Source organism: Microtus oregoni, unplaced genomic scaffold (genome assembly GCF_018167655.1).
Source record: "Microtus oregoni isolate MIOR12 unplaced genomic scaffold, Mior012 000041F_ref0000270, whole genome shotgun sequence".
In the NCBI taxonomy this organism is placed as follows: Eukaryota; Metazoa; Chordata; class Mammalia; order Rodentia; family Cricetidae; genus Microtus; species Microtus oregoni.
The window spans coordinates 18,058,428-18,070,000 of record NW_024543208.1 but is presented as its reverse complement, the minus strand read 5'-3'; the positions used below and the strand labels follow the sequence as shown (position 1 = coordinate 18,070,000).

Genomic DNA, 11,573 nt, shown 5'->3' with positions numbered 1-11,573 from the left:
CGGACAGTCCTGTGGGTACCACATACACTGTGACAGAATTACACTGACAGTGCAGACATTCCTGTGGGTACCACGTACACTGTGACAGAATTACACTGACAGTGCGGACAGTCCTGTGGGTACCACGTACACTGTGACAGAATTACACTGACAGTGCGGACAGTCCTGTGGGTACCACATACACTGTGACAGAATTACACTGACAGTGCAGACATTCCTGTGGGTACCACGTACACTGTGACAGAATTACACTGACAGTGCGGACAGTCCTGTGGGTACCACATACACTGTGACAGCGCTACATTTACAGTCCAAGATGAGATTGTGTTTCAACAAAACACCATCTGTCACACTGTATTAAGAACCACTATGGACCAGGTGTGGTGGTGGACGCCTTAAATTCCAATCACTCAGGAAGCAGAGGCAGGTGGATCTCTGAGCTTGAGGACAGTTTGGTCTACTAGTAAATCCAGGAAAGTCAGGGCTATACAGAGAAACCCTGCCCCAAAAGAAAAAGAAAAACAAACAACAACAACAAAAAAAAAACCAAACCAAAGCAAACAATCAAATAAAAATCTTCATTCACCTTTGCCTGGCATCCATGTATACAAGCATACCTAAATCTAGTTTTATAACTGAAGCTACTTAAATAACTTAAATAACATTATAATAAAAGCATTTTGAGTCATATTGATTTACTCCCCTCTCCATATATCACTCAAATCTGAGAAACAGATTAATATAACAGGTATATCAAATGGTAGAAAATGAAAAGCCATCTCCTGCTGTTTTCCGACCTCTACCTGCACAAGTGCGTGAGTGCACACATGCACACACACATACACACACACGCACACACACGTACACACACACACGCACACACACACACCACACACACACCACATACACGCGCACACGCGGGCACACACGCGTGCACACACACACCACACACGCACACACCACACACGCACACACACCACACACACACACACACCACACACACACACCACACACACGCACACACACGTACACACACACCACACACACGCACACACACACGTACACACACACCACACACGCACACGCGCACACACACACACACACACACCACACACACATGCATACACACATGCATGCATATAAAATAAATAAATGAACTTTAAAAAGCATTTAAAAGATTATGTGTGCAGGGCACGGTGTTGTACACCTTTATTTCCAGCACTCAGGAGAGGGAAGCAGGGTTTTCTCTGTGAGTTCAAAGCCAACCTGGTCTACATAGTGAGTTCCAGGCCAGCCAGAGCTACCTAGTGAAATCTTGTCTCAAAAAGTAAAAAGATAAAAAAGAAGAAAATTAAGTATTAAAAAATGATGTCAAATATGGAACCTCCAAATGACATACACTGGAGTCAATGACTACCAGAAAGATAAATGAGTCTCATTAGCTTCTGTGAGTACCGTAACCATCTTTTTCAAAAGGAACTTCAGAACTCAGTTCTAAAGGTTAAAGAGTAATGAGCTGGGCAGTTTTTATGTCAGCTTGACTCAGCTTCAGTCATCTGGAAGGCAGGTGCCTCGGCTGAGAAAATGCCTCCTTACGATTGGGCTCTAAGCAGACAAGCCTGTAGGGCATTTTCTTGATTGACAGGGCAGGCCCAGCCATTGGTGGGCGGTGCCATCGCTGGGCTGGTGGTCCTGGGTTCTAACAGAAACCAGGCTGAGCAAGCCATAGGAAACAAGTCAGAAATCAGCAACCTTCCATGGCCTCGGCATCAGCTCCTGCCTCCACGTTTCTGCCCTGCTCCGGTTCCTGTCCTGACTTCCTCCAGTGATGAACAGCGATGTAGATGTGTAAGCCAAATAAACCCTTTGCTCCTCAACTTGTTTTTGGTCTTAGTGTTCCACCACACCAATAGTAACCCTGAGACAAATACCAAATCATGTAGCCAAGAACTGAACACCAGTTTGGCATGAATTAATTTCAACAAAAAATGGAAACCCAACTCTAGGTAATTACGCTGCTCCGCTACTTACCGGGACTTGTAGTAAAACCAAAGCTGAGCATAGGACGTTACAAGGTAAATGCGCTGTCCGTCTCCTGCTTTGCACTCCAAAGCAAAAATGTGAACATTCTATATAAAATTTAAAATAATTTTTGAAAAATTTACAACAAGCAAATCTAAGTTCAGCTGTAACTAATAAATGTTCATAAAGACTTTTGCCATTCAAGACAGCAAAATTTGGAATATGAACAATTAACTTATTAAAAATGAGAGTTACCACACCCATGTTATCTCAAATCTATATACATTATTTTTTTTTCTTTTAAATCTCTTTATTTTATTTCATGGGTGTGAGTGTTTGGTCTGCATGTATGTATGCATACCATATGTGTGCCTGGTCTCCAAGATGTCAGAAGGTGGCACTGGAGTCTCTGGAACTGAAGTTGTGGACGATTGTAAGACATCACATGGGTGCTGGGACTCAAACCTGCACCCTTTGAAGGAGAAACAAGGGCTACTAACCACTGAGTCATCTCTCCAGCCCTTAAAAACTGTGTATCTAAAATAATTCTTTATTTTTTGGCTGGAGCAATGGCTCAATGGGTAAAAGCACTCACTAGCTGCTCTTTCCGGAGGATTTAGGTTCAATTCCCAGCACCCACATGGCAACTTAGAGCTGTCTGTACCTCAGTCTCAGGAGGTCTAACGCCCTCTTCTGTCCTCCTCGGGCACTGCATGTATGTGGTACACAGACATACAGTTATGCAAATACTCATACAATAAATTTTTTATTTGTCTTTATTTTATGTGTATGTGTAAGTGCCTGCATGTGTGGTATTTCTCTGTGTACCATACTCATGCAAGGCATGCTCGGAGGCCAGAAGAGGGCACTGGATCGCGTGTAACTTTTAACCACTGAGCCATCCCTTCAGCCCCCGTTTTAAATCAGTGACAAGATACACGTGTAAGACACAGACATACTTTCCAGATTAAAAATAAAATTGAAAAAGGAGAAAGTCCATCCTTAATTCTCTTACTCTCATTTAACCTAAGACAGTTTCATCTCTTAGTTTAGAGTTCTTTGACAAAATTACAAAAACCTCCAGACTACCATAAACTACTTCAACTAAAATATATTAATAAGTTCTCCTTTCCTACAGAAATGTAGACAGGATTAAATATGTTTAAGTTATGGAGACTCGCAGCTGCTGCATCAGGAACTTCTGCTAATCCAGCACACAGGAGGCTCCTAATTCAGGCACGCACAAAAATTGTATGTCCCTATAGCTAGACATAGCTGGTGAGTCTATTTTCAGAAATGAGAAATCATGCAAAGACCCTGTTGCTTGACTCTTAAAGCTCTTTGGGGAGCTGGGGCTGTGTCTCAATGGTGGGGCACTTGCCTAGCATATGTAAGGACCTGGGATCAAATCCCAGAATAGGAAAAAGCTTTCTGAAATAAACTTTACACTGGTGAGTGGCAAGTGTATCCCTATTTGGTTCTGGAAAGAGTAAGTTCAAATGTGTATAAATTTTAAATCCTGATGCCTGAATTAGGTTTACACAGAATGAGTAAGAAGGTTTTTCCAATGTCTCCTATTTTGTGGAACTCTGCATAAGTATCTTTTTACTCACAAAAAAAGTTATTTCTCTCCAATATGAAGAACTTGGTATTTTTATACAGAATCAATTATCGTAATCACAATATTTTTATTCTATTTATGTATATATGCGTGGGATGCTTGGGGCGGGGAGATGCACTTGCCAGGATCTGCATGTGGAGGCCAGAGGGCAATTTTAGGTAATCAGTTCTCTCCTTCTACCGAGTGGGTCTCAGGAATCAAACTCAAGTCATCAGGGTTAGCAGCAGGTGCCTTTACCCACAGGGCATTTGGCCCAAGTTACATTTTATATATGCATCTTATCTTTCACTTGTCTTTATATTCCATAAGAGAACAACAAGCAAACAGTAGGCAATATGATGTGTATTGCTTGGTTAATTTAATTCTGGGCTTGACCACCATGCTCCTCGTAAGGCTGGTGCACATTAAGCAGGTCCTCTCGCTTGCTGAATGTGCTGGGAATATGCTCATCCTCCCTCCCAGCATTTCCCACGCCAGTGCTGTCACCCCGTCCACAGTTTTACAAACAAGATAATAAACGCCATTCTTTGGCCAAGAGATGGGTCAGTGGTTAAAAGCACTTGCTGCTTCTGCAGAGGACCCAGGTTCAGCTTTTAGCACCCACATGGTGCCTCACAACCATCGATACCTCCAGTTCCAGGGGTTCTGACCCCTCTTCTAAACTCCATGAACACTGAATGATGTGACACATACATATATGCAGATAAAGACACTTATACACAGAAAGTAAAACTAAAAAGAAATACCATTATTTTCACTACTAAAATACATATTAAGTGGTTAAGGAATTCAAAGGGATGTTTTTATAAGCCCTGTGCTATCAAGGTTACTATTGTGTTTTCTTGGTAGAGTATCTGATTTGAAATGATAACAAATAATTTTTTCAAACCTTGAGTGTTAGTTAAGATTTAAAACAAAATCAAGCAATCACCTCTTTACAGCTTTTGACAAAATTAAAAGCTTGATTCTGACGATGAAAGAGCTTCCAAATGGAGGGTGGTTCTTCTGGCTTGGACAGTCTCGGCCTATACACAGACGACAACGGCTTCCTCTCATAGTGAGATGCTCGCTCTTCTATTTGCTTCCGCATTGATTCCCATTTCCTCATTGTTGGCTCAGAAGCAGGGAGAGAATAAATCCAACCTCAGCAACCTTTCTGTCAATTAGTACTAAACAAACAAAAATGTTAATTCTTTGTTTAGCATTTATTCTGCCTGGTATAATCTCAAATCTGGCTTCCTGACACTTGTGTGCTTATTTGCTTTACATTTTCTTCTTTGCAGAAACAAGTCTCTCCATAGAACAGGAATAGAGCTGGTCACCACAAATTCTCAGATCTTCCCTCTACTAGTCTTAGGACTATGGCAAAGTTAATGAAAACTCCATGAAATCTTGGTTAATCAATTACAATTGGAATCAATTGACTCTTGAATGTTCTAGGCTGTACCTGTACCTTGTGATAAGACATATGAAAATGTTTTATGAATTACAAAGCCCCGTGTGAATGTTTTCAGTATCATTATGACTTTCATCGCAGCCAATCTATTGCTCAGCTGATGCTTACTGTCTTGGACCCTCCCTGCTTCTGCGTGATCATTTCTTAGTGTACAGGTCACATCTAGGCATCGTGGAAGGTCAGCTTTCTGTTCTTATCTTTCCTCCCAACACAACAGAGGGATGGCAATTCTGCTCCAAGCGTAGCTTCATTTGTATGCCATTATAAACTTTGTATTTTGCTACTTCTCCCAGGCTGAGTTGCCACCTAAGCTCAATCACACACTGGGCTTGACCACATGACCTGCTTGGGCCAAAGTCACACTGACAAATAAGAGATCAGGTGCTTCAGCACAGACTTGGCTCTCTTGGAGTCCTGCCCTGAGACTGCCGTCACAAGTCCAGCAAGGGGTAGCGGACCATCGTTTTTCCACTTAACTGCACACATCAGAGGGTGAGGGCCACGTGAGGAAGATTTCCAAAGACAGCTCCCGAGAAGCCAAAGTCAATCAGACACGTGAGGTAGGACATTTTAGATTACACAACATTTAAGCCAAATGAATTCAGGACAGAATGTAGAACTGCCCAGCTTTAACCAGAGACCCACTTAAAAAAATAAATCTGTTGGATTTTTTTTTAAATCAGTAAGTTTCATGCTGTTTTTTACACAAAACTAGATAAATTGGGGTTCTTCATCAGTATTGTCTATGCTATTATGTACTCAAACGAAAACAGATACATTAGTTTTTAAGTGAGACAGAAAAATATACTAAAGCATTTAGGGGCAAATTATTATTTACCTATGGCAATGCCCTTGTCTTCAATTTTAGCAGAAATCTTTGCAGTGACACAATCTCATTAGCAAATGGCATATTCCCTGAAAAGAAACACAAAATAGCCCTAAAAAATTGAGAAGAAAGATTCCTCCATCTTCAGTTTACTTTAATTTGATTCATATATAGATAAAAATTTGCTATCTTTCAAAAAACCTAATTGATTTTATTCTGTGCAACTTAATTATATTGTTGCCCCAAAACAACAAACAGAATGCAATCATACCTGAATCATAGAGTCAAAAAATAACTAAGAATCGCCATATATGTGTTCACATTTAGTGGTACTAAAATCTTCACACACACACACACACACACAACCTGGTATGACCGTGGGGATATGCTATCCATGAAAGTCTTAGAGTCATAACGTAAAACCCATTGAAGATACCCTGCTAAGGAAACAACAGAGGGAAAGCAATGCTAAGCATCTCCCATGGCCCTGAATTGTTCTCACGGCTAGAAACTGTGACAGCTGGAGCTGTCCGAGAACAACTGGAGCCTGACCCATGAGCAGGACGGCTGAGCGACAAAAGCAAGGAAATGGAGAGGAGACAGCATCTGGCCTTCTGGTTTGGGACGACTGTAGCCCCCATCCCAACCCTCTGGGGGAATATGACACCATATCAGACATACTTTCAATTCCTGGTGTGGAAAGAGTACTACTGTTCTTTTAAATAATCTTATGCCACAGCTGCTTTTCTCTCAGAGCCTATTTTCGGTAACGGATTGCAAGTTCCACGGGAAAACGCTTGTACGCGTTTAACAGCACAGGCTTCTAGAGCTCTGTTGTTCATTTCGGCACCAACGCAGTATTTAACCACGTCTGCTGCAACCGTACAGCTGGAAGGGTTGGCGTTAGGAAATAGGATTAGTCATCTTACAGTAACTAGTGGGAGCAGGGAAAGCGGAATAGAGGCGGAAAGCTGACCAAGCTGCCTGGGTTTACTAGACTTGTCCGTCAAGGACTGCAGATGGTCTGGCTCCCGAGAGCAACTTGACTGGGTGGGTGCAGGGGGTGGGAAGTAGTATGACGTCACACAGGTGCTTTACAGTAACCATTCATTCACACTGTAATCATTAATACTGTCAACTGGACTGGATTTTAATACGCCCACGTTTGTAAAGAACACTTCTGGGGCGTCTGTGAAGTCACCGTCAAAGGCAGTGAGATCACGCACACTCTAACTTACTGACCATGAATCCCTAGATGGGTTCCTGCTACTATGGTACTGCTGGGAGGTGGTGAAAAGTAGGAAGTGGGGCCCAGCTGAGGAAATACTGGGGTCTGGTTGTCACCATGTAAACTGCCGTGCTACCATGCCAGCCGGCCCAGCCAAGATGGACCGACAACTTTAAAGCACAAATAAACGCTTCTTCCATTGAGTTATTCTGCCAGGCATCTGTCACAGCAATGAGAAGTCTGACCAACACAGGTGGAGGTATACCTGGAGCTTCCTTTAGTTATGCTCTTGGTTCCTTCCTTCCTTTCCTTTTCCTGAGATGGGCTGTTCCCATGGCTGCTCAAGCTGGCCTCAAACTGAAGATCCTCCTCCTTCAGCCTTCTAAGTACTGGTATTACAGGCATGGGCCACTGTTCACACTCCAGTTTCTTAACATCTTGACACCAGTCAAATCCCATTCCAACTCCAACCTCTCCCTCTACCCTGAGATTAGATCCTCTGCTATTGTGTTTACTGGAGATACTCTAGTTCCAGTATTTACAGTGTTCTTTTATTTAAAAATACTGAACAATATACATACTCGTGTGTTTGTGTACACATGTGTGGTCCACATGTGGGCATGAATGTGCAGGCTAAAAACACGATAGGTAACTTCCTCAGTTACTCTCCATCTTATTTCTTAAGACACGGTCTTTAACTAAGCCTGGAGCTCATTGATAGACCTAGACTGGATGGCCAGTAAGCTCCAGGGATCCCTGTGTCTCTATCTCCCCACAATACCAAGCATTTTCCATGGGGGCTGGGATATGAGTTAGGGCTTTCATGTTCATACAGCCAGCACTTCACTTACTAAGCCATCCCTCCAGTTCCTCAACATTTTCTTATTACCTCATTCATGTAAGTTTACATGTGTGTATTTGTGTGAAGGTATACCACGTGCACCGTGTGTGTGTGTGTGTGTGTGTGTGTGTGTGTGTGTATTCTTGGAAGCCAGAGGAGGGTGTTGGATCCCCTGGAGCTGTAGCTCCAAGAGGCTTCAGCCACCTGAGTTGGGTGCCAGGGAACTAACCTTGGATCCTCTGGAAGAGCAGCAAGGGCTCTAACTACTCAGGCACACTCCTCCAGCTCGCCTTTTCCAGACTCGACAATGCCTCTCTACAGTAGCTCCTGCTTGTTGTTCTTAATTTCTGTTTGTCCTATGGGGGTAGAGACGATTACTCAGGGAAAAGACACAGACACGCGGCGGTCCCACGTGGTACACTTTAATGGGGGGGGAAGGATAACAAACAGGTAAGGGAAAATGTGCAGACACACTAGGGGAGGCGGAAGGAAGGGGCGAACTCGTGACTTGTCCTTGCTTTTAACGGGGGATGCAAAGGCTTCTGGGAAATGTGTCTAAGGAAAACAATGGTCCCGATCCGTCGCTGCGTTAACACACCCTCCCTTCTTTAAATTCATAAATAACCGTCTAGCTGTCGTTACAGGTACCCCCATCAAATACGGAGTCAAGTGGTAAGCAGATTCTCCTCTACAAAGCTCTTTAACATAACAGGCCAGCCACTGACTGCAGCAGTGGCCCCTGAAATGTTAAGACATGTATGGTTAGAATCTATTTCTTTTAAGACAGTTTCCTTAAGCTCCAGGATGCCAGCCCAACGGATCAAACACAAAGGAATAAGTATCACTTAATTTTTTTATCATTCTTAACCCCGGACATCCTAAGACCCCCTCACCTGGATCTCCCCCCCCCACTCCAGCTCCCCCCCAAAAAATTTCCCCCCTTCTTTTAATTTTTTTTCTTTTACTAATGCAACTTTTGCCTTCCAGCATCTTAATGATGACCCAGCTACTCAGGAAAAGCCACACAGATTTCTTCAATCAGCCGCCTCAGACGACAGCCAGGACTTCAAACATCATTGACCAACTACACCAGCCAGCAACCCTGGACATCATTGACCAACTACACCAGCCAGCAACCCTGGACATCAGTGACCAACTACACCAGCGACCACAAACGCCAATGGGACATTGCCAAAATAATCGGACATTCCCTGGACCCCTCAACGCCCAAAGCCAGCAGGAAGCAGCCATGAGAGACCGGACTACGTCCCTATTCCCTACCCCTTAAGGTCCCCCAGTTTTTTTTAATCAAACCAAAAGGGTGAAATGTGTTCTCTTGCAACACTACAACTCCCAGCGTTCCCCTGGGGACACATTTCCCAGAAGCCTTTGCATCCTCCGTTAAAAGCAAGGACAAGTCACGAGTTCGTCCCTTCCTTCCGCCTCCCCTAGTGTATCTGCACATTTTTCCTTACCTGTTTGTTATCCTTCCCTCCCCCCCCCCATTAAAGTGTACCACGTGGGACCGCCGCGTGTCTGTGTCTTTTCCTCGCGTAACCCTTCGTCTAACCGGCAGGAATTAAGAACAACACTGCTCTGTAAGCATTCACTCTCAAATGGTCATCCTTAAAGCAGGCTATTAAAATTCACTTACAAACACATTGCTATATAAGCTTACTTTCTAGGATGTATAACAAGTTAAGAAATTAAATATAAATGACTGAATTTCCTCTCTCCTCACTTGTTACTCTGCCTATGAACAGAAGCCATATTTCAATGTCTGTGGGCAGAGGCTGCTCGTTCATTTCCCGACCGCCCTGGCTCGAAATCATCACACAAAAACTATATTATTTGCAATACTGTTTGGCCAATAGCTTAAGCATATTTTTAGCTAGCTCTTACATCCAGAACTAACCCATCTCCATTAATCTGTGTATTGTCATGTGGTTGTGGCTTACCGGGTAAAGTTCCGGTGCTTCTGTCTCCTGTTGCAAATCCTACTGGTGTTTGCCACCATTTCAAAATGGCGTGGGTTTTTTTTTTAATTAAAATGCCCTTAAGAACTACTAGAAGGGATGAGAACGCCTGCAACAATACACTGTTGCAGTTCTTGCTTCCTTTCATCCACTCTGATCTCCCACCCAAACAGTACAACTCTACCAGACTTATGACCTTCACGCCACTTTTACAGCTTCTCACAGGAACATTTGTTACTGATCCGCAGTATTATTAATATGGAGTCTATCTTATGAAGTCTAAAGATCCCTGCAGAATCTGGCCCTAAACGATTATCTACTATAATATATACATATATAGATAGATATAGATATATAGATATCTACTATACTTCCAGTTCAGTTTTCTTACCAAATGGAAGGCAATGACCACTCCCAGCTCCTCCACTACTTGGGAAGCCCTCATACTCCAGCTGCTGCCATCTGGAAAACACCCCTTTACTTTTCCTGAATTCTTCCTCTCTGAGGAGGCCCAGAACACTCTGGGCTCCCTCTGGGTCAGTTGTGAAGAGAAATGACGGGGCTCAGACGAAAGACATCACCTCCATTTGTTTTGCTCTAACAGACGCCCTTAGACAAAGTCAACATAACTTGTCAGAAAATTCCTGCCAAGCTGTATCTAAAAGTATCATTTTTGTTATGAGCCTTTAACACAAGGAGGGTGGGGACCCCATAAGATCAGGGTTTCTCAATCAGTTCCTTCCTTGTGAACCTCAGCCTTCAGGAAAGCTCGCTAGTGCATTAAATGGTTAAATGCGTCCTGCTGCTTTGTTTATCCCACTGGGAAAGGGCTGGTCCTCACTCACTTGGGGAGGGATAATGATAGATCAGCTTGTTTCTGGAATCTTCGCCAGAGCAAACCACTTAGCCTTTTTAATAAGCCCCTGTTGGAAATGAATAAAATAAGAAATGTATTCTGGAAAGGCAGGAGCACGGATTGTGTACCCAACAAACGGTAGACACCCTTGTACCCACGTATACTACAGCGGTCCCTTATATCCAGCCAGGCAAGAGCGTGTGGAAGCAAGCTGCTGCTCCCGTGGGATAAATTTGTCGTCAGAGTATCCAGAGCCCCTGAGATGTGACCTCGAGTGCTGTGCTCCCGTTCTGCCTTATTATGCAAAAAACGCTTCACTGCGTCAGGGTCTGAAATAGGATCTAAAACAGTGCCGGGTTCAGTAAGGTCGTTGGGACTTCTGACATGGGGACCGAGAGTTGAACGGAAGTGAAGGAAGGCCTCGGTTTGAGAGGAAATAAGAGATTACGGGTGAGGGGTGATTGCGACCCTATTTTCCACTTGCCAGAGCTCTGACTGATAGCATGGTTGCCCAGAACGCCCATCTTTGCGCAACCGGAATCAGGCGCGGCCTAAAAACGCCTCTAAATTTACCTCAGGTGGTGCAAAGCGGCCGGAGGAAGCGGCAGATGGCGGGAACTGAGCTTCAAACCCCCGCGCGGGGGCGGGGCCGGTGGGGGCGGTGCCCTGGAGGGCGGGGCCTGCGAGAGACGGGGCTGCGGCGGCCGAGCTCCAGGGGGCGGAGCACGGGCCGGGGGCTGGGAAGAC

The 11,573-nt window shown here is 44.0% G+C and overlaps 1 protein-coding gene across 1 annotated transcript in view; it reads right to left on the bottom strand.

Annotated features, from left to right (window-relative positions):
• The window catches only part of Primpol (primase and DNA directed polymerase), a 38,103-nt gene extending 26,688 nt beyond the window's left edge, over window positions 1-11,415 (bottom strand). The window contains exons 1-5 of the mRNA XM_041632455.1: window positions 11,400-11,415; window positions 8,224-8,350; window positions 5,938-6,014; window positions 4,575-4,812; window positions 2,032-2,129 (exon numbers count right to left, since the gene is read on the bottom strand). Of these exons, the coding sequence (XP_041488389.1) occupies window positions 2,032-2,129; window positions 4,575-4,751 (275 nt within the window). The 5' untranslated portion in view covers window positions 4,752-4,812; window positions 5,938-6,014; window positions 8,224-8,350; window positions 11,400-11,415. The remainder of the gene's footprint in view (window positions 1-2,031; window positions 2,130-4,574; window positions 4,813-5,937; window positions 6,015-8,223; window positions 8,351-11,399) is intronic.
• Between the last annotated feature and the right edge of the window lie 158 nt (window positions 11,416-11,573).